At 36.5% G+C, this 24,467-nt stretch overlaps 1 protein-coding gene across 5 annotated transcripts in view; it reads left to right on the top strand.

Annotated features, from left to right (window-relative positions):
• Positions 1-18,698: 18,698 nt before the first annotated feature.
• gria4a (glutamate receptor, ionotropic, AMPA 4a) overlaps positions 18,699-24,467 on the top strand; it is a 127,722-nt gene continuing 121,953 nt past the window's right edge. For all 5 annotated transcript variants that reach the window (XM_017431006.3, XM_017431005.3, XM_017431008.3 and 2 more), the window contains exons 1-2: positions 18,699-19,177; positions 23,748-23,906. In XM_017431006.3, the coding sequence (XP_017286495.1) occupies positions 19,084-19,177; positions 23,748-23,906 (253 nt within the window). In that variant the 5' untranslated portion in view covers positions 18,699-19,083. The remainder of the gene's footprint in view (positions 19,178-23,747; positions 23,907-24,467) is intronic.

Below are 24,467 nucleotides of genomic sequence, written 5' to 3'. Positions count from 1 at the left end.
AATCACACTCTGCTGACATTTGGAATGATTTGTGTAGAGCATTTATTTTGTATGTTTTTATTGTCTGGGGTTGTCCATAATACTGGGAAGGCTCAAAACCAAATTTAATGCAGTGTTGTTTTTTTCAAGATATGCAAAATAAATAAAATGGATTAATGTCTTTCTGTCCAGCTTCTGTTGGGTGGCAGTTTGATGAGTGAGATAAAGCATTACTTTAACTGAATGGCATTTCCACAGTGCAGGAAAAAATAAAAGTGCAATAACATGACATGATTTAAGGACTACATTACATGTAGAGTAGATTCTCAATGATGTACTCAAAACGAATAGATCAGATAGTTGACATGAGATTCTGTGAAAATTAACAATTAATATCTTTCCTGTTGTTCAAAAAAGAAATGGAGTTTATTCTGACCAGACTGACAAGCTAATGAGATGTCCAAGTACGACCAAGACTAAAGTGGATTGCTGCCATCCTAAAACAATTTCAATCTTGTTTCATTGTGGTTCATCCAAATGCTTTTTAAAAATCTTTACATTGGCCTCAGATTCACTTTACATGGTTACTCTGCCAGAAATATTAATTTTAAACAAAGTGTCCAAGGCTGCACCAGAGATGCTGCTGCTAGCTGATTTTGCTGCCACAATTTTACTTAGCAAAAAAAAACAAAACCATGTATGCAAAAGTAACAACAATGCAAAGGTTCATAAAATAGTGGTTGCATGAACTTCTATGAATTTTTTGAGACTGGAGTTCTAAGATACCAGTAATCTACTTTGACCTCGGTCCCACTCGAACAAACTTTGTTTCATCAAGGTGAGGTTGTTCAAAAAGCTACAGTATTTAAAACAGAACCCCTCTTTAGAAGAAGATCTGAACTATCCTTTTAACAAAAGTCAAATGTGAACAACCCTTCGACATTTAAAAGGTTTAAAACACAGCAACAGTGAGATAAAAATGACAAAGCCTTTTGGTGAAATGTCTTCAAAAGAAGAAAAAGGAAAAAAAAACAACCACAAAGGTCTCATGTTTATTCAGCTTTGATCAGTCTGATCAGTATATTCACACGACTGTCATCACACAGGTATTTTCCATTTTCTGCACTGCAACTAAAATGAGAGTAGGTGCAGTAAAAATGTAGCAAGTCAGTCTTTTACATCCTGATAGTCAGTGTTGTCCACATATTGGCAATGGTTAAAGTTATTATTTATTGAAACACTCAGAGAGTAATCATTGGATGTACATCTACAACTGATTAACAGTTAGAGTCAACCTGATTCAAAATAGCTGCCACAGCTAATCAATCATAGATAGTGCAAACATTGACCATGACTCAGTCAGTTTTATAGATAATGAGTTAAACTGTGGTGCACTGAAGGAGACAGCTATTCTGAAGATCAGAGTTGGTTTCTCAGTCAGTTTCTGAACTTTTGTCTTCACTTTATTCTGTTCCTCTTCTTCTTCTTTTTCTTTTTTTTCCTGCTTTTTCAAATCTCCAAATCCTGGATTACCAGGTGTCCTTTTAAAATGCATAAATGTGGTGCAGACCCTAAAATAATCCCTCCACGTAAACACATTGTGCTGAATGTTTTATCGCGCACCCATGTTTGGATTATACCTGTCAGAGTTCACTTTAAATTGAATTTCTTTGATGCCCAACAGAAAAAAAACAACCCTTAGGTATATAAATGAATTCAGTGTTGCTGGCACAAAGAAAACTCTTTTTGCGTTCTTGCAGCTGTTGTAAACAATTCCTGTTAAACTGTGTTTTCCATGCTGAACCCAACCTTGCATACTAATGAAATGCTGGAAGTGAATCAGATTTTCTTTCTTTTTTTAACCGTGGTGGGAATAACTAAAACACTGACACAATAGAACACAATCTCACTCCATCAGCATGCATGGATATAAATTCTTTATATTTATAAGTACACCTTCACCCACACACACACACACACATGCACATGAGTGATGTTTGTTGAGTTATAAAGCAGACATTTGGGCCCACTTCCCTTCCTTTGAATATTCATGTGCACCTGCTTTTCACCAAACACTGATGACATCCCCAACACAATATTATAGGCATATATGTAGCTCCTTTATGTGAATGTTTACTGGGCTGTTCCAGTTAGAGGTATTACGTTTTCTGGATCCATCATGTTCAAAAATGATTTTCAAGTTTTGAAATTTTCAAAAAATCAAGTCTTTTCACTTGGAAAACAATTTGAGAACTCAAAGGTTTTCACTTTTTGTCTAGAGGAGATTTGTGACTCAGGTGGGTTATACTTTCTGATACTGTGAAAACAAAAGGAGACTGTTTACGGTGCTGAGGATGTAAGAGGTGTTCCCTTACTTTGGTCTTTTTTTTATTTCACTTCCTGGAGCCTGCAGTGGATTTTAAGAAAACCAAACCATCTGCCCCACGTTTAGGAGTTTGGCATTTCGGAGGTAGTTTAAATTAGAGTCACTGCTCTTGATCCACATTTAAAGGAGCCAGCTAAGCTGGTTTCTGGTAAGGATGTCTTCCGAACGCCTGAATGTTCCACTGGGAGAAGAGATTTGGGCAAACCAAAGGACTATGTCTTACAGCTGACCTGGGAACATCTTGGAGTCCTTCTTTTTGAGCTGGAGGAGTCAGCTGGGAAGAGGTCTTGGGATCTCTGCTTAGCTGTTGTCCCCTCAACTCAGTCTTGAATAACTGGCTGAAGATGGACAGATGGATGTTAAAGGTGTCTTAGATGTAATTTTATGCTAAGAGTTAGAATAATATTTTCCCCATGCTACTGGAGGAAGAGAAAATTAAATGGGATCTAAATTCTCGACAAAAAGGCCTTAGGGAGAGCTTACATCAGCCTTGTTTTAGTGATTAAATAGTTTGGATTCTTTGTCTCTGAATGAAAACTAGTTGTTATTTGAGTACAGACTCAATCACAAGAGCAAAGAATAAAGTCTAAACAGGTGGAAATGACAAGCGACAGTCTGAGTTTTTTAACACTTGGTAAAACACAAGTCAGTCTCCAGCAAATATCTGATAGTGTTAAAATTATTTAATTTTTCCAGTTAATGGAACTTTTTTGAAAGTTTTATTTTTATTAGTTAGTCTTGATATGGTATATACTTTACATCTCTTGTTTTGTATAATTTTATATTGTTTTTCATTTTCATATTATGTATTCCTGAGTTTTTCCTGAGCACTTTTCAGCAACAAGGTGGTTCAAAATGCTTACAACTGATTAGGTAATTCAAGATGGCCACTACAACTAATCAACTTTACCCGAGTCAAAATTAGCTACAACCTATTCAAATGTACAGATATTAAACTGAAGTTTGATTCTGAAGTTTGCTGAGGTACTCTAAGTGTACTTTTCAATATTGGGATCATGCACAATGTTATTTGCAATATTTGACCAAAACAACTATAACTAGTTATACTGTAGTCATAGTTTTAACAGTATTTAAAAAAAAAAAAAAAAAACGCTTTCTTTGGGGTTAAACATCAGCTAATTTAAATAATTCATTTTTAAATAATATATATTTTTAAATAATAAATAAACATTAAAATGTTATTAGTTTACCATTATTCCTAATTAATGTCACAGAGTCCTATAATTAACTTTGGTCAAATAAATTACATATTATATAACAGCTCTAATAGTAGCTTGTTCCAATCTGTGTTTGCAGTGAATAATTACGGAAGTTTGTGTGTATTCCTTAATAAAAGCTGAAGAGGAGTGGGCAAAGATTGTAGATGTGGAGGTTGGTTCAATTTCACAATAATCCCAAATTCTTAAAGAAAACTATTCATGTACACAGCTGCGTAATGTGCATAAACATTTCTCGATATGTAAATATGCACAGTTTGAGTCGTAAATTTACATCGACTTTCTCTCCATCAGGCTCCCAGTCATGTTTATAAGCTTGTAAATGATTTGTGCCAGAAGTCATAAACACTTTTTCCAAATGTGGTTTATCTATGTGCAGCAGTACTGGAGGGATGCTGCTGCATATGGATGAGGAAGGAAAGGGTGTGTGCTGTGTGTGTGTGTGTGTGTGTGTGTGTGTGTGTGTGTTTGTGTGGAGGGTCTGTATTGCTCTTCCTCATTACAGGACTCCCCCACCACTTTCTCCTTTCCAACCATAAGGGGTGTTTCATGGGAATTTTTTGTTTTAGAAAATTGATATTATTAGTAATATCACAACATCCATTCCACATATGTGATGAGACGCAATGACCTCTATCACTGTCGTTGACATGATCTTCATCAGCACAGCTTTTGTTTATCCTTTTTAAATTTTTGAGGGAGGCATACAAACATGCACTGATATTGATAGTCACACCTGCGCCTGTCAAGAGTTCAAAGCTCAATTATCTCAAAGAAAACGAATATAAACTAAACACTGAGTACCCCCCACCCCTACCCCCCTCTTAAATGACATCACCAGGCACATCACAAAAAAAAAAAAATTTTTATTGAAACAAACAAACAAAAACACAGTGCATAAAGCTTAACTGGAGTTAAGCTTTCTGGTATTATTTTCTTTCTGGTATACAATTATTCATGTTTTAAAGAGAGGAGGAGGTATTATAATTCCACATTTGGTTCTTCAATAAAAAAAACAAATATTTGATCAAATGGAAGCTGAGAAGGAAAGCGCTGTCAACAGCAAACAAAATAAAAAGAGGAGAATCAGTTTAAAAGGGACAATGTTTCACACTTTTGTAAGGATACAAAACGAAAATAGTTGTCATCATCAAGTCTAATCCCCTTCTTTTCAAGAATGTCCTGAAACTATGATGCAATCAACACTTCAGAAATTAAAATCAAAATATAAAATTAATCCTATAAATATATAATTTATATTAAGCTAAATAAAGTCAGTCAGATACACGTTTTATTATTTACAGTCCAATCCAATTATATTACAATATAATCAGATTCAGTAACCTATAAAATGGCACTTAGTAAAAAGTTGTATAAGGAAACTTTTGCACTAGTAAATTGCACTGAATCTTTCTTCTTTATTCACTCCCACATGCTAAACATTCATGAGGCAGCTGGTGACAGTGGAAAGGAATGATTCCCTTTTAGCAGAAAGAAATCCTCCAGTAGACCCAGGATGGCCATCCGTCTTGATTTGCTAGAGGGTTAAGAGGACGAGAACAAAATGTTCCAAAATAGTCTTATGGCCACAATGTCATTAAAGCATTGGATTTAATAAGAAATTGTTACCAGCGCTTTGCTAAAAACGACAACTTGACACGAAACACTTCAGGCTGGGTTGAGACACCCTCTAGTTCGCTTTGTGAGATTTATGAAAGGAAGATTGAAGCCAGCTCACCACTATCAAGTCTCCAAACTTTGGTTCTTTGATGCTGGCTTCAATAATAAAAGCTCACACATTGCAGGATGTGGCCAACTCAATCAATGATTTATGAACGACCCGAGGCAGCTTAAAGAGAGACTTGTCTTTGTTGCCATATTGTGGAACTGCTGTGAGAAAGAAGCTGATAAAAACAGGATTCTCACACTTTTTTTTAATTCGAATTATTCTAAGCAGCCAGTACCTGGAAAACTTATTTTCACAACAAAAAACATTTCTTTGATACGGTTTCTGAGAAGAAAAGTAGTTTTTTTTTCTAATTTCTTCAAGCTTATGTTTTTAAGAATAAAACAATTTCACATCGAGTTATCAGACATTAAAATCTTTACATTTATTATGTAGTCATTTGACATTTTGTTTGAGGTTTAGTCTTATCTTGTAAAAGTGGAATCAGGACCTATCAAAACAAACAGTCTGGAGGAATTATTCTTTAATGAGAACACTAAAGTGCTATTGGTTTTGTTTGTCCTTGGAAACACATTATCTTTTTGGATAATTTAATGGAGATATTTTTTTTATATTTAGTAGATGTAACTATAAATGATATTCATAGAGCAGGACAAGACGCTTGCACTTTTTTGGCTCAGAAATATGGAGTTTACACACTGCTGGTAGTGGCTAAAAGTGTAAGTCAAAGCAATACATTGGAGCTTTTAAGTTTAAATAAGGAAGACAAAAGTATAAACTAGGTACTCTCATTGGTGCTATTTAAAACTTACAGAAAAGTGAGAACTACTTTACACTGAAACTTTCCTGATATTGTTGGCATGCTAATTTTTTAATAGAATTCATGGGCATTCCAAGTCTAGAAGTATTCAGAAATTATCCATAATTATTTTTTTTCATTTGTTTCAAGTGAAATTTCACAATGAAGATATCAAATAATTACATTCCTGTCAAAAATGTTTCGCCTTTGAGTAAATTGGTACAGAAGGTTTAAAGGGAAGACGATAAAGTCAGATGGCAAAAAAAGTAGCAATGGGTGTATCATGAAACAAGCAGGTAGGCAGAGAGGTAGCAAGATGGAGGCAAGAGGTTTATGACCGCTACATTAGCCTCTGTGCTTGTCTCCCTCCAGCACCATTAGCATATCATTAGGAAACATCTGAACTCACAGATGTTGGTCTCTTAGCCTGGCAGGCTTGTTGAGAAGCCAACACATACTGGATCGCGCACACACAGGGCTCACTGCAGATTTGTGCGATCGGGGTGAACTCGCACACGCTGTGAACTCCCAGATGTTTTATGTTGGCCTGTGGCAGGATTAGAGAACAGGAGAAACGACTTGGCACAGATCTTAAAGAAACACACCTGACTGTGAAATACAGCGAGGAATTCTCTGAGCGTTCATTTGGGAAACGCTACATTAGAAAAGATGGATCTGCAGCCCCAAAGACATATGGAAAAGTCTTTTCATTAGCATGTTAATATACATTTGCTCATGCATGCCATCTGTGTTTGTTTGCACAAAATGTTTTGGACTTTAGTGTACATTTGTGCATGAGTGTAGGTGTGTATTTATAGCCACCTGTCAGGCTTTGGGACAGTGCTGTTTATAATATGTCAAACAGTTTGCATTTAGTCTACCTTGCCAGAAACCAGCCAGAGCATTTAGACAAGGTGTGTTAAGAGGACCATCACACAAGCGAGTAATCATTATCTGACAGGCACCCAGGGATGGCATTTAATAGTGTTGGCAACTAGCCCAGCTAAGTCATTTGCCTCCCAGCTTCACACCAACTCCACTAGGATCCTGAAAACATGACTGGATGTGGACAACTTAACAAGCATGCAAACTCAGGAGCAGCGAATGTGGATTTTATTTTTCCCCCAAAAAAAGTCCCTTGATAAGATCTTACAAACCAAATAAAATAAACTCAGATCTTTTAATACAGTCAAAGTCTATATAATAACACAAATCAAGTAATTGTTGCTTCTTCTGCTGAAAGTATTTAATGAGCAAACAGGCATAATCAAATGACTGTCTCAGTTCCCTGAAAATTCCATTATCCCTTGGTTGATATTCTTAATCCTGATAAGAATTTCACAAACAAACAGGCTTTCTGTCCCGTCAGCTGAAATCTGGATCAGTAAGCTGAAAAGCAAACAGATTGTGAGATGATCTCCTATAAAAGATGAAAATCAATGTACGTCTCAGTGTAAGCATTGAGAGGATGATAACAATTTGACTGAGAGTGGGAAACTATGGTTACACTATCATACATATAATACAATAGTATACAATGTGAAACAATGCAATAAAATACAGCATAATATGGTATGATGTGAAATGATGCAATACAATATGATGTGATGTAATATATGATAGGATACAATACAATAAAATATGATATGATAAATACTATAATATATGAGTCTTGATATGCCTCTATACAATACAGTGCATGACAAATATTCTGTGCTAATAAATATGATATGATATTTGAGATACAAGATATGTGATTTGATATACTACGATGAAAAACTCAACATTTGTCAACAGTCATTACACACAAAAAAAAACAATCTGAATTGAGTATTCACCATGAGTATGGTATAAATGTTATCTAATTTAGTTCAGCGATAGGGATCAAAGCCTAAGTGGAAATAAACTGCATGTTTGTTTGTGTGTACCTTACAGTGAAGTACAGAGTATAATTAATAAGGGAATGTTGATGCACAACAATACATGTGTAAAACATGTAATATTTTTTATTCTTATAATGATAATATACAATCCGATAATCTTCTTATTTTACAACAGTTTTACATTATATGTTTTTATGACCATTCTAAAAACAAGTGTTCTGGTTAAATGTTTGTTTCAAAATTTTAGCCATCTACAGTTAATCCTGACATTAAATTTTCCTGGCAGTCACAGTGAAACCTGACACTGCCACTAAATCAAACTGTGACAACACTTGTTTCCAGGCTGCAGTGTACTGCCACAGAGAACTCTAATTTCCCAGGTCTGAGAGAGTCTGAGTGGAGTCTTTAACCACATTGGGCTTGCTATTTCAGTCAGTCATCAGTGCTCTGGGAAGACCTTCAAAGGTCCTCAAAGGTTGGTGAAAGTATATGAGGCGAAGGGGCTCTGGATTCCAAATTGCTCTGCTTTTCAGCATGTAGTGATGAGCTATTGACACTTTTATTTGGACTCTAACTCCAGCAAATCTTTTTACTTTCCAAAACATGAGGGCAGTGAAAGGCCTGATTTTATAAAGGCTCACTTTTCTGAGAATATTGCTGCATCAAAGAAAGGTCCCACATTTGCAATCAGACAGGTTCTTAACAAGAATAGAAAGCATGGGTCTATACATGACAGAGTAAATCTATTCTGTCTGTTGTTATTTACTAAACTTCAGTGGTGGACAGTAATGGAGTACATTTACTTGAGTACTGTGCTTAAGTACATTTTATGAGTATCTTTACTTTATTTGAGTATTTGTGTTTTTGGAAGCTTACGACTTTCACTCCAATACATTTCAAGGACAAATATTGTACTTTCGACTCCCCTACATTTCTAGGAAGCTTGTCGTTACTCGTTCCTTTTGGCTCAGCTTTGTTATCCGTTCTTGCTTATTTTTCTTTCCTGAAATGCAATTGGCCACTCACTTTGCTCCTCAGAAGGGGAACCAATCACCTTCATTCAAACAGAACTCAGCAATGGAGACGGTAGGAGAAACTCAAGGGGAGAAACCAGCCCCCCCATGGCCTTATCTCAGCTCGAGTTTAGAGTTTAGGACTGAAAAATAGTTTTTTTTAATTTTGAATGTCTTCTGTGTTCACCGCGGACAAACTACATCTCTGCATCCAAGAACTCACCATCCACCCTGAGAAAGCATACTGAGGTATATAAAATGCCGGGAATATATTATTTGTGATTTACAGGTTTAATTAAGGCATGTGGTGTAGCAAAGTGGTTCAATAGGATGAGATCTTGAAAGCAGAGTTGCAGTCCGTCAGCAATAATGGATCCAACATTAAACTTCTATTCCATTGTGAATGTGTGTGTGTGCGTGTGTGTGTGTGGGGGGGGATTTACTTTTGAAAATACTTAAGTATTTTCAAAAGTAAATACTTTAATATTTAACTTGAGTAAACTTTGGTCTGAGCAACCTTTACTTGTAGTTGAGTAATATTTGACCATGAGTATCAATACTTTTACTCAAGTACAAGAGTTGAGTACTGTTTCCACTACTGCTAAATTTTCCTCTACTTAAAGTAATAGTTCAGTTCTTTTTGTGACAAACACCTGTTACAGATAGCTTTTTGAACAACCTCACCCTGAAGAAACAAAAGAATATTTATTTTACTATATTGACAAGCAACTGCTAGTAGTAGTGGAGCCAAGACCAAAATCCATTACTGTCATTAAAATAAATAAATAAAAACTTTAATCTCTGAAATTTTATAGAGATCCATGTAAACACATAAACATTTAGCTTACCATCAGTATTACATGACAAAGTTACAAACATAGATTCATATGGTTATTTGCAAGCTCGATTAGAGGCAGCAGCAGGAGCTAGCTGTAGCACTTCTTGTGCAGCCTGAGGCACTTCCAACAGAAATATTATATTTCTGTTAGAATGACCATGTAATGCAAGACTGACAACAGTAATCCACTGTCGTCTTGGCACAGCTGTTAGTTTGTTATTCTGATAAGAATTAAACTCATTTATTTCCAAAGCTTTCTACAACAGATACAAAATTATGTCCATAAAACCCCACTTCAAACTTTCTAAACTGTCCCTTTAAAAAAGAAGTTAACCTGAAGTCACAGGAGCTGCATGTTATAGATGTACTGTTCACCAGCTGTCATTGACTTACATTGATCCTCATCTCACTTAGAGTAATGCAATGAGTCCTCAGCTGCAAACCCAGCATGTAAAAAATATTCCTTGTTGTGCATTTTGTAAGGTTCTTTTGGTCTGTTTGAGTTGGAAAACACCAAGATGGTAGATTGCTCAGCCAAACAAGAAGAAAAGACATGACCTCACTTGGTGCAGTCGGTCACACAGGCAGAAGGAAAAGCTTGAGGGCAAAAAGGAGATGAAAAGATTTGTAAGAGTGTAGCAAAGCTACAAAGAGTGATGGTAAGTTCGGTAGTTTCCTGATGATGTGCTGAAGGAACTGCAGGAGGAGTACAGTAAAGTGAATAAGTCATGGGCCGCATTGTTAAGGTGGCAGAAAAGGCAAAAGAGCAGCAGGAAAAGAAGTATGAGAAAAGATGAGGAAGGACGAGGCAATATTTAGATTGATGAGTCATCACTTGCAGGGACAGAAATATAAAAAGACAGACTGTCAACCTTTGTGTTAGTAGATTATGGAGATAAATTAGTCTGAAAAGTAGTCACACAAGCATACAACAAGATTTTTATATGTACAATAAGATATGCAAACATACCACAAGATTGACAAATGCATAAACAGTTTTTCAAATGTATACATTTCAAACTGCACATGTAGGAATATTCTATGCATACAAATTGTCAAACACATGCACAAATCACCTGCTGCGGACGGATTAGTCGGCACGAGTGCACAGATCAGCTTGCCTCTGTATGTGACTTTTGAGACTTTCATTACATCTTTCTAATTGACAGATGTAATGTTTCTTTCAAGGCTGTTGGAAAGCTTGGACATCAGGGCCTTACCAGATTTACTGGATTATTAGAAAAGACACATTTCTGACTTGGCACAGCAGCTCATAACCTCTACATTGAAACACATACACCTACACTGACATTACTAGAGTCTAAAAATGTTAATTTTATGGACTGTACGTTTGAAATAAACTACTCAAAATGGGCAGGTTATTCTTCATGTGGAAAAATACATAAAATAAATTTTTCTATTAGTTTTCAGACCTTATTGTATGCATACAAATCTTGTTGTACACTTGTGAAACTACTTTTGTGACTAATTCATCTCCATAGTAGATAGAACCCAGACAGGAGAGACAGAACTGGAAGAGCCAGAGCTGAAGATGTTGAGGGTGTCCTTGGGAAGGACGAGGATGGACAGGATTAGGAGTGAGGTCATCAGAGGTACAGCACAGGTTGAAGGACTGGGAGATAAAGTTAGAGAGGCCATACTGAGATGGTTTGGACATGTGCAGAGGAGGGACAGTGGGTATATTGGTAGAAGGATGTTAGAGACGCAGCTGCCAGGAAAAAGACAAAGAGAGGACATGGAGGCAGTTGGAGTGAGGACAGAGGATGCAGAGGACAGAGTTAGATGGAGGAGGATGACTCACTGTAGACACCCCTGAAAAGGGAACAGCTGAAAGAAAATGAAGAAGAAGAAGAAGAAATAGATAGGAACCAAGGATGTAGACTCCCACAAGGACTTAAGGAAAAAACAAAGCTCTGATAGTGAAAACAAAAGCTGTCCTGGCAGCAAAAATACAAAACACTTAAAACAAGATCACAGGACACACATGAGCAACAAACCATAATGCCTGACCAAGGATGAACTGAAAATCAGGAGTTTTAAGCTGCTAGGAGGTAAGTGAGGTAAGTGACTAATGAGAATGAGGAACAAGTGTGAGATGTAGGGCCTGACCAAGGAAAGGAACTGGCTAAGGGAAAAGTAGTGGTGGCACAGGAAACACTGGGGACTAAACTGAACACAAAGAAAACACAGAAAATATACAAAATAACAAAATCAATTAACAGAAAATCAAAACTATCACTGCCATTGTGACTGCTCTTCTTCTGTTTGTATTGAAATTTTCAACCCTGAGTTTTCATAAATACTTTAAATGCAACATGGACTCAAGTATGTGTTTTGATGAAGTGTACAAATGAAGAAACCAGCTCAGCCTCTTAGCGATTTTTGATATTGATAGTAACTGCTATGCTATTATAAGGCTAATTCACAACAATTACAGTTTGAGTTATATTATTAATCCACAGCAATAAGACTGTGTTGACAGGCTTTTGTTAGAAGGTGCAGTATTGGCTTAAAGCTAATTACTTGCATCAATTCTGCAGACAGAGAGAAAGTCAGAAACAGCAGAAAGAACGATGTTAGATAATAGATACTGTGAAATACAAGAGGCAGGTCCAGTTCTTGCTCTGACATCATTTAAGGTGACCCACTGTAATTAAAACAAAGATGTGCAGCCAAAGATGAAAAAACTCTCTTTTTTGAAATTTAGCTCTCTAAATCTGTTTTTGTTTTAAAAGCAAAAGATTGTAACTTCATTCTTTTTTGTGTGTTAATGCTGATTCAGCATTCAGGCAGTTGTTGTCCTGTTTGTGGTTTCCTCTGTATGTTCTCAGCAATTAAACTATTTGTCCAAATTTTGTGCTATTTTAACCATTCGAAAAAAGTTCTGCTGAATTTGTGTGGTATGACTTTTATTATTCGTACTTTACCAAAATGTTTCTGATGGAATGTTTGATGCATGAAACTTTTGGACAGTACTGTGTTAAAACCAAAACATTACCTATCAGAAGGATTTTTGTTTGGAAGATTTGTGAAGTGATGTTTTCTCTGAATCCTTTTTGAAATTATTTTGACTAAAATGTTTTGTGGGTTTGACAAAACTCTTTGTTTCTTTTCTTCTCCGTGCTTAGAAATAGAAAGCTCTGACATGGTGTGATTCATTCCTGCATTTACAAAAGGACAAAATGTCAGAGGCACGAAAGAGGCAACAAAAAGAGATGCTCAACCATTTTGTTTCAAGTGTACCAACACAGGAACATGTTGCTTGCTTGGCTTTTTTTTTTTTCTTTTTGGTTATTTATTTCTCAAAATACCAGGTTTTGAAAAAATAAAATCCTACTCAAGTTTAGACCAGAACTGCTCAGAGTTATTTGCTCATGCAGACCAATCAAAACATGACGCATACTTTTCAGGTCTGTAATAGAGTCTTAGGAAATTTTAGTGTTTTTACCTAATGAATAAAAATGATTCTGTTCAGGAAAATTTTAGGTAATAATGTTGACACTGGTTCCCACGTACATGTTGCAAAAATGCAATAAACTGTGAAAAACATTTTATTGACATGTCTCACCCTTGAGTGTTTTGATATTTGTGCCTTGTAATAATATCAACAACTGAAATATAGTCACCTTTCCCCCACCTCCACTCATCACCTGTGGTTCTGAGTTTTGCAGTTGAATAATGTCTTTTTTCAGAATGTAAAGGGTTTTTGTACGGGTAACCTTTGAAATAGAAAATATCATCACTTTATCATTCTGTGTGAAGTGTTGTGTGTGTGTGTATATATATATATATATATATATATATATATATATATATATATATATATATGTGTGTGTGTGTGTGTGGGTATGTATGTATGTGTAAGTACTGTCTGAATTCAGGTGTTCAGGCTTTAAAAAATGCTTTTTGTTAGGACACAGTGACTCTTCACCTCTTCATTCAGTTCAAAGTCAGTCTAAGTGAATGTCTGTGCTCCTTGTTGTGAGCTTTCCCTTCAGTCATGTCATAAATTTAACCTGAAAGAATATAAAAAATAAAGGTCTATAAAAGTCCATATTTGTTCATATATTGGTTCATATAAAGCCAAAAAAAATCCATATGTGTGTAGTGCTGTTTTACAAATGCTTTACAATGTGTGTGTCATTCACATTTTTAAACACACACACACATACACACACAAGAGCACCCCATCCCCCACACATACATACAGGCACACACACAAGTACCCTCACACAGTGCTTTCTACTTGCACTCTATTTAGACAACCCTTTTGTATTCTCACTCACACACCCTGATCTTCTGACTGGATGCCAACTATTCTGTTGCAGAATGAGAGGTCAAAGAGATGTTGACCTTTGCTGAAAAAAAATTCTATCAATCCATTTTTAAATCTGAAGATGAGTCTGTTCAAGCTCTTTTTGAAAAATGTCTCTGAATTCGCTGCTGAAACATTGTGAACTGTGAACAGAGCAGGCAGACATCAGTGGAGATAACCTGAAAACATCTAACATTTTCAAAGTGAAGGTATAAACAAGGATACGAATCATTGGCTTTGTTTAGTTACACATATTCACAAGAGAGTTTTGTCTAATTATCACCCATTACCAAAAGGCATAGGTGGGTGATGATGTTTTGTTTGTGTGTCTGTCTGTTAAAAAACACAAAAACTTTTACAGATATTGACCTGAAATATAGTGTGGTGGTAGCTGAGATTAATCCATAACAATTCTCTGAGAGTTAACAGATTCTGCAGGATCTTTGTTTAAAATTTGGCAACTACTGCATGTGGAGTCAACTCTGTCTGTCAGCAAAATATCTCATAAACCACTGAACAGATTTTAATGAAACTTTCAAGAAATAGTCATTAGATGTACACTGACATATACTTAACCTTCGGAGTCAGTCCAATTTAAGATGAACACCACAGTTTTAGCCAACACAAAAATGTCTTTAACTCAGTAAGTTTTACATACTGTATGAGCTCAAATTTTATGTGGTAGTCACTGAGAGTCATTAACAATATATTGCATTAGATTGCTTCTAATATTTTTCTAAAGTTTAACCAAAACAGATATGACACCATCACTTCTTAATATAAGATGATCTTAGCCTAAAACTTTAGCATGATAGCTGAATGATGGTCAGCGTTTCTTCAAGGAATACTAGGCCATTAGGTCTACTTTAGTTTTGTGTAATTTAGTCCTTTAGAACAAAATTTAGTGTGGTCTGTTATGTCTAAAAAATATTCAGACAATTATCCATCACTCTAATTTTTGTATCCTGTGTTTCACTGTTTGCTTTTCAGTGACTTTTCTTTACATAACAAAAAAACAGCTTACACATAAAGTTTGTTTTTCATTATTACTACTGGAGCAAAACAGTCTGAGTTTTTGTGATCAAAATGTATTCTGCAAGCAGTTAGTATGAGAGTTGCATTAAGAGTGATGGCTCATATCGCTGTAAAAATACCTCTTAACGCCCCCCGACACACACACCATGCACATACACACACAAGGCCTCAACAGTAAAAGGAGCATATTTCCATGGGGAGTATAGACCCATGGGGAGGCTTATTGTAAGTGTGTGAATGTGTGTGATTATGAGTGTGAATCCCATTATGCAAATAGACCATGAGTAAAGATCCACTCACACTGTAGGTCATATTCATTAGGTTTATGTAATCTGGCAGGGAAAATAAATGACAGTGTAAATGTGCAACAATCTTCAGCAGCATTTACATCCCATATATGACTATATCACTGTAAAACTGCAAGTTTGACCATAGAGGCATCAGTAAATTCCCTATATGAGAGGGGTTCAAGTTTTCACATTCAGTGAACAAACCTAAAAATATCAGCTCTGTAAACAGAACAATGTTTCCACAGTTTTCTATAAGGAAGTGAATATGAGCTAAAAAAAATCACTTTGGATAGGTTTTTAATCACTACATTCCTGAACACATAGGGAAACTACAGTACTTCCTGAACACAAATCAATCACATTTACAACTAGTTTTATAAGGTCTGCAGGGATTCCTTAATTACAAAAGTTGATTGTTTTGTTAAAAGTTGCAACCAAGAGAAATATTGTACATCCAATAGCACCAGCATGCACTTATTTAAGTAAAGACTATCTGATGTATACATTTTGAAACTTTTCTAACATGTTATATTACATTTTACAAAAGGAGAAAAGGTCATACTTCTCTTACGTCCACTGAATACCTAGTCTTGAGTTATTGCATATTTCATTAAACTGGCATTTAAAAAAAGTTTGTAAGTAAAATACAACACATTTGCTTCATCTACTTTGGTAGTCTAGGTAAGAATCACACTTTAGTGACATCGAAGGTTTTGCTTAATGCCCTCCTTTATCCACAGTCAGGTCACTATATCAGGTATCTTCTGGTGTGGCAGCTATTTTCACCTGTCGGATTCATTGCTTGTTTGATTTACATTGTTTTTTTACTCATTTTTGTCCAGCTCTTTTGTATGATCTTCAGAGAAATTGCTTTTGTCAACACTAAAAAAACACCTAACTTAAGGCATCCATCCATCCATTTTCTTTACCATCCTTTTCCTTAGGGGAGGGTAGCTGGTGCCTATCTCCGGTTATTGTGCAAGAGGCTGGATTAATTTAAGGCAGTGATTCCCAACCCTGGTCCTCAAGGAAGTCTATTCTGTCTGTTTTAGTTGTTTCCCTCTGACACATCTGATTTGAATGACTGTTCTGCAGAACTTGAAGACCTGCTGAAAAGCAGGGAAACAATAAAAACATGCAAGATAGTGTTCCTCGAGGACTAGTGTTGGGAACAACTGATTTAAGGCATGAATTCGTTTTTATTTTACTTCTTCTTTTTCTTGGCAAGACAAATAACTTAAAAAAAATCTTTTTTTATTATTGTATTTTTAGAAACTTTTAGCAGCCTGTTTCAAAAATATGTTCCTTTTTTTATTTGAAGCTTTGACAAGATACAATACAATAATACAAGATTAGAGAGATAAACTAAGTCCTACATCAGGATTTTACTGGATTTTTTTGTCATATTTGTAAAAAGAATCATATTCAGGTACCATTTATCTGCTGCGGGATGTTTTAAAGCTATATATTTGTTATTTTGATCACTTTTCTCATGCTTTATAGATACAGACAGGAAATACTGAGACATGGCAGGCTTTATATGAACAGCAAGAGACAAAATAGGATAAAATTGGATAGAAAGTAGCCAATGATCATATAAAAACTTTGACACAACTTCTGAAATACTATCAAAAATATATCAGGAGAACTTTTAATAAATTACAAGAACTTCTGGGTCTTTAGACAGATGATATAAAGAAATGATTGCTGAGACTTTTACCCAGCATAATGTGTATGAGGTGAGAGCCTGCAGCCTAAAGTCAGTGTGAGTTCAGCACCATGGACAGAGTCTGTCAGGGATGGAGGATCAGGACTCGGACAGCAGAGGCTCTGAACAGGGCTTTTTGTTAGGTATTTTTAGCACATTTTATATGAGACTTAAAATGTGTGTGCAGGTGTTTGTTAACAAAATATCTTCTAAACCAATGAACAGATCTAAAAATAAAAATCCCACAAAGGAAACACTAGTTGTGCATCAACGACTGACTAACCTTTGAAGTCAAGTCAATTCAAGATGGTCACGCCAGCTATTTAAACTTGAACAAAGACATAAATGGCTATAACTCAGTCAATTTTACTGGTATTTGACTAAAGTTTGGTCTGGTAGTAACTGAGACTTATTTACATAACATACTCTAAGCGCTAAGAGATCAGGTGAAATTTTGTCCAAACCTTTGCCATAAATTATTGGTGTCCAATCTGCCTGACTGTTAGTGAAATATCTTATGAACCACTTGGCAAATGTAATAAAACATTTTGAAAGTAATCACTGAATGTACTTCTACAACTTAATAAATTTTGAAATTAACACAATTTATGATGGCTGCCAGGATCAACCACCCTTAGAAAACGCAAAAATGGCTACAATTGAATATTAAGCTAAAATGTGGTATGGTAGTTGCTGAATGTTATACCTAACTCATACTCTGAGCACTAAAAAAAATCACTTGAGGTCTTTGTTCAAAACTTTACCTTACGTGCTGTAGTCAAGAACATACGTTAGCAAAATAGTTCATGAAACATTGAACTGATCGTAATGACATTATGTTAAAGTAATCATTCGATGCACATCTTCAACTTGCTAACTTTTGGACTCAAGAAGATTCAAGACAGCCAGCACAGCTAATCAGCCTTGTCAATTATAAAAATGACTGTAACTCAGCCTGTTTTACAGATATTAAGATAAAATTTGATGTAGTAGCTGAAAATCACTTGCAGCACATACTCTAAGAACTAACAAATCAAGTGATATTACACATAACATAGACCAAAATGACTATACTGTAACTCTCATGGTTAGATCATAGTTTAAACTCTGGCACCAAAGGCAGCAGGCGACAGGCATTCCTTCAAGGAATGCCTTTAATTCTTTATTTTGTTCTTCTGTGCAACTATTTTGAGCACATGTCAGAGAGTGATGGTGGATTACAACAAGATTTATGTCAAGTTAAATGGTGTCAAGCATTCATAGAGAGAGTACACACGCGCACGCACGCACTTGGGAGTGTGGTGGGGGGGACTCTTTATTTGCTTTTCCTGCAAATATCAAGAGGCAGCAGTTAGAACAAGAAAAGATGTAAAGGAGGAGGCGGAGGAGAAAGGTTCAGAGTGAAACGGAGCGTTTCACTGAGAGAGAGAGAGAGAGAGAGAGAGAGTGGTGAGGGTGGGGGTGGGGGTGGGGGTAGGAGAGAAAGAAAAGAGACGGGGCGCGCATGTCCAGTTCTTCAATGCAGCCTGTTCTCCCGGCTCGCCAATCATTCCAGCGAGTTTCCCCCCTCACACACACATACACCATACACACATACACTCTCTTCCTCTCTCTCTTTCTCCCCGTCTTTTTTCCATGAGCACTGGACACACAGCGCTCTTCTGAGCGGACACTGCAGGAGAAGAAACGGACAAACCCACCATGGATTAGGAATACTCTTTTTTTTTTTTTTAAGAAAAAAAGGCAAGGGGGGGAAATACCCCTTCTCATCTTCTTCTTTTATTTTTACCTTCCTCTGACGCCTTCTTATCTCTTGCGCATCTTCCCCTCTTTCTCCATGTCTCTCAACAGTTTCTGAAGGAACTGAAGGGAAAAGGGAAAAAAAGAAACAATGAGGATTATTATTTTTTCTTGGCACTTTCTTGGGGTGTATTCCGCCCTTTGGGGACTGGCAACAGGGGCTTTCCCCAGCTCAGTGCAGATAGGTGAGTTACTGATTTTACGCACGGGCACTCAGATCTGACACACTACACCAAATATGACTGGCATTTTAGTGGGCAGGAAATACCATAAGGAAGGGGACAGAAAAAAAATCCAGAGATGGAAAAAACAAGAAAATGACCAGAAACGATGGAACAGAGGAACACAAAACTAGGCTTTATAGTACATCTTTATTTTTTTAATTACATATATGCTGCTTCTCTGCAGTGACTCGTTTGGTTTACAACTCTTTCACTGCATCCTGTATTTTAAAAGCTGTTCTGGTCTCATGAATGTTTCAGGGAGCTTTGTTCTTTTCTCGTCTTGTTCGGTGTTTAGACACTGCAGTATTCTCCCTCTCTGTCACTGCCCTTTTCCCTCTTATCTCCCCCTATGTTAGAGCAGGGCAAACCTCCCCCCAAGCCTTCGTAAAAGATCAGGGATAAAGTTAACTCAAAACTAAACCGTCAGTCCGCTCAGTGACTGCGGAGCACACATGCATGGAATCAAAATGTTCTCTGTCTCCCTCTCTACAAGCGCACATTCACTGCATCAGTACTTGTGTTTGTGTGTAGGATGGGGAGTTAGGAGGGGAGGTGTGGGGGGCAGCTGGGAGGTCCTATAATGAGATTCGCCTCCTTGACTCTGTCTCTTCGCAGCTGCCAATAAAAGTTAATGCGCTAAATATTCTCTTCCTTGTTCTGCACACATACCTGCACTGCTTTTTTTTTTTGCAAGTCTTCATTGTGCACATGCATCTGCAAAAAAAAAAACCCCGCAAACATTTACAAGTGTCCTGCAAGGCAGAGGCTGGTTTGCACATCCAAACTGCATGTGGTGCTGCAGAACAACATATTTTTTCCTTTCCTCCTAATCAGCCACTGTAAATTCACACCTATACATACATGATCAATCCTGCTGCTCCTCGGTTCTCCACTTCACCTGAGGAGTCAACTGCACATCCCTCCACTTCTGTTAGATTAGCTGAAGCAGACAATTTCATGAACATGTGTGTTGATGTGTGTTAACATGAAGCAGAACTAAAATAATGTACCATGATGGGGCACATCTGCATCCTTCATCTAACTGGACTGTGTGTGTTTGCATGAACGTAAATGTGTGACATATCAAAGTGGTTGAATACACTAAAAGACTCACACAATGTCTTTCCATCAATAACTACAATAAATCTTAAACAAAATCAAAGTTATTTTGTTTAATTGGTTTAAATTGTGTTTTTGTCTGGATGCTTAATGTGTGGCTGAGCCATATGAGGCATAAAAACAGCAACTTTTACTGTGAAAAAGATGGTCATTGATACCAGAAACCTGTCACGGTGTTTGGATTTTAAAAGGTGCTTCATTGAAAATGCTCTGCATCCTTCCTCCTCCTCTCACATCCCTCCTTCTTATCTCTCTCCTAAAGCAAGCACAGTCAAGGCTTCAGTCTGCCAGGAACCAACTTAAATAAATTAAGTATTGCTTCTTTAAAAATAAATAAAAAATGGGATCAGTAATAGAACAAATATTGGAACAGTAAATCAAACTTGTAAATGAGTGATTGTGATATAAACCTTTAGATTATTTTTTTATGTAAATGGAATTATAGTCAGAATGTGAGAATAAAGTCCTCTCAGATTCTGGGATTGTTATACAGGAATGATTAATGCTAGACCTTTGAGCCTTTCTTCAAAAATCAAGGGTTCAACATAATTTTACTCTAAAAGACTGTTTTTAAAATAGCAACATGCATACAAGCATGAGGTGTCAAACTTTTGAAATTTCTCAAAGCCTAGCATTCCGTGAAAGAAAGCATACCACCTGCCCCCTTTTTTGCCAGAGTTTTAAGTTAAGATCCTATGATGTGAAGGGATGGACTATAGCCGTTTTGGTCAAACCTTGTAAATTACATGCACAGTTTCTTGCAATAGTGTGAGATTTTGTGACATATGTGAGTACAGACACAAATAAATTTCTTGGTACCCTTTCACAATAATCAAAAAAACAGAAATGATGTGGCTGGTCAAATAGCTCCATTTTTGTGTCTTCAGTGAGTTCAGTATTCAATCTTTGGGGCTTGTCAACATGCATTTCCGTTAATTGCTGTCTGGCTTTCTTTGTGTTTTTCTGCCAGTAGTGGAGCCCTCCTGGGTCTTTTTCCATGGAGCCCATTATAAATCAAAATGCAACAGATGGTGCAATCAGAAAGTGACGTACCTTGACTTTGAAGTTCAGCCTAAATGGTTTTGGATGGTTTCCTCGGCTCTTTTCCTTCCATTCATACAGTCTGTCTGATTAACCTGGGGTTGCATTTCATCTTGCATCCACATTCTGGAAGGCTGGCTACAATCCGACAGACCTTAAACTTTTTACCATATTTTCTGCACTATAGGGCGCACTGGAATATAAGACGCACTGTCAATGAATGGTCTATTTTCGAACTTTTGTCATATATAAAGCGCACTGAACTATAAGGCGCATTAAGCAGAACAAAACTGCCCCGTCTTTTTACAGAATATTGCACTGACGTAAGCGTCAAGTATAAATGCCTCCACCGCTCGCTCATGTCCGCGGGCCCTGCGCGACTATAACTGAGCCTTAATGCTGCAAGCGGTGCGGCTTTGTAGTTTAACCAAAGTCATACAAAAACATTACGACTTCTTACATATAAAAGGCTCTCTGGATTATAAGACGCACTGTCGTTTTTTGAGAAAATTGGAGGCTTTTAGGTGTGCCTTATAGTCTGGAAACAAGTCTGGAAAATACGGTAGTAATATTGGCAGCTGTGTTCAGAGAATCATGAAGCTGCTTGGAGATGGTCTTGTAGCCTTTACCTTTAATTTGGATATCTATAATTTTCTTTTCTTCCTCAGTCAGCTTTAACTTTTGCTTTCTCTTATTTGCTTTCTCTGTTATTTTGTTCATTCTGTCACAAAATAAAGACATGAAAATACACAATAAACAGTTTTACCTGCTTTTAACTAAATCACTTTACACAAGAAATGAAACATTGTTTCAATGAGCTGTAAGGAGGCCAACAAATGTATCCATTTCTTCATGTGTTAAAGAAGACTCAGCTTCTACAGCATCAGACATTAGCTTAATATTTAGAAAACTGTCAGAGCTATTGCCATTTTTGTGTTTGTTAATGTTGATTAGTTGTAAATGTACAATCCACGATTGCTTTCTGAGAGTTTCAATAAAATCTGGTCAGTGATTCATGAGATAATTTCCCAAAAGACTAACACAGTTGATGCCAAAAGTGAATGTTAAAGTTGTAAGCAAAGATCTTGTACAATGCAAAGTGCTTTATGTGTCACGAGTTAGTTTTATATACTACCACACCAAATTTTAGTGAGATATCTGTAAAGTTGACTGAGTGAAAGCAATTCTTGTGTTTTCTAACACCAATTGACTATGGTGGATATCTTGAATTGGGTTGAATATAAAGTTTATCAGTTGTACATGTTCATCTAATGTTTACTTTGTGAGAGTTTCAATAAAATCTGTTCTATGTTGGCTTGCTAACATAGCAGACAAAGGAACACAAACACTCAGACAAAGGCAAAACCATCATTGCCCTTTCACCTTTGGCAGTGGGCAATATCGAAGGAAGCATGGGTTAAAGACAGTGGGCATAAAGTCTAACGGGTTTCATTAACAGTAAAACACAACACAATTACACGATTGTCTCAGTGCAGCTTTTAAAACTCCTTGAAAATTCATGAAAAGAGGGGCAAGTGTCTGAAGGCTGATGGGTATTCTGAAGATTATTCCAATAGTGTAGAGCAAAAGAGAAAAGGGACGTTTTGTGGACATTTAACAAGATTTTTGAAATAAATGCAGTGTCCTAACTGCTAGTGTGATATGACAAAAGGCTTTATTTTTATTTTATTCTCACAAATATAAGTGCAAAACATAATCTGAATTATTCATTTGTTTTAGCAGTTACCAGTGTTATGTTACGGTTATTAATATCCTGTCAGGTAGAAGAAGAGAGGATAAACTCTTTGGTTATCTGAGAATGAGCTGAAAGGATTAGATAATGTTTTAAATATATATATATATATATATATATATATATATATATATATGTATATATGAGAGAGAGAGACATAAAGTTCTTTTTTTCTTTTGCTGTTTATTCATTTTATTCATTTTTTTTTCTTCCCTGTACATAGTTGACCCTTGCTCCTCCTTCTTTAAAGTGACACTTTCTGCTCCTCCTCCTCTGATTCCTCTCCTGTCCTCTCTGAGTCATTAAACTTCTCTGTCAGCTTATTTTTCTGCCTCTCTCAGATTTCATCAGTGGAATGAACAGCATCCACAAGCACATTCTCCATTCAAGCCAGCGCGTGAGATGGAGAGCGAGGATGTGCCGAAAGACAAATTACCTTTTATAACAAAGCTAATGAAGATATTGGCTCTCCTCCCCTTCATCCTCTGTTTTTCTCCGCCCTCCCCATCCATCTTTTCCTTCCTTACTTTTCCCTGTGTCTCCATGTTCCCACCTGACCCCTCTCCACCTGACAATAACTCACTTCCTCTCCTCTTTATCTTCTCTTCCTTTGTCCAGGTGGACTGTTCATTAGGAATACAGATCAGGAATACACAGCATTCCGACTAGCTATCTTCCTTCACAACACCAGCCCGAATGCTACGGAAGCTCCCTTTAACTTGGTTCCTCATGTGGACAACATAGAAACTGCCAATAGCTTTGCAGTGACCAACGCATGTAAGTAGAAACATGTGAAGCTGAAACCGATTAAATGAAATATGTTCTCTCTTTTTTTCTTTGTTCCTGTCTGTTCTGTTGTCTAATTTCTCCTTACTGCTGAGTTTAAATGGCTTTTTTTTTTACAAACTCACATTATTTAAGAGATCAAAGAGCAACTTTATTATTCTCTCATGCATGGAGCACCATATGAGTGGACTCTTAAAACTGGCTGCTGGTCTTGTGGAATTGGTTGATTCTGAGCAAAGTAAGGGGAATAAAACCAGTAAAGCATTTTAAGGCAATGCTTAGGGGTTAATTTTGCTGACAGCTACTATATAACATAAACGTTTTTTTTTTTTCCTTAACAACCCAATATTTCTTTGTATTTTGCTTTTAAGTAGTCAAATTTTCTTAAAGTTGTCTTGAGCAATAGATCTCCAGACTTTTGGAAGATCTTTTAAAGTTTATTTTTGGACTTCGACTGTTTTTTCCCATCATGTTATGTCCAGTCCTTAGACTTGATTATGCTTAATCCTCCTGAAGCCCTCGAAAAAGAGAGAGATGAAGAGAGGTAGAGAA

This window comes from Kryptolebias marmoratus, linkage group LG2, assembly GCF_001649575.2.
Source record: "Kryptolebias marmoratus isolate JLee-2015 linkage group LG2, ASM164957v2, whole genome shotgun sequence".
Classification (NCBI taxonomy): domain Eukaryota; kingdom Metazoa; phylum Chordata; class Actinopteri; order Cyprinodontiformes; family Rivulidae; genus Kryptolebias; species Kryptolebias marmoratus.
Note: the sequence above shows the minus strand (reverse complement) of the source record. Positions and strands in the feature narration are given on the sequence as shown.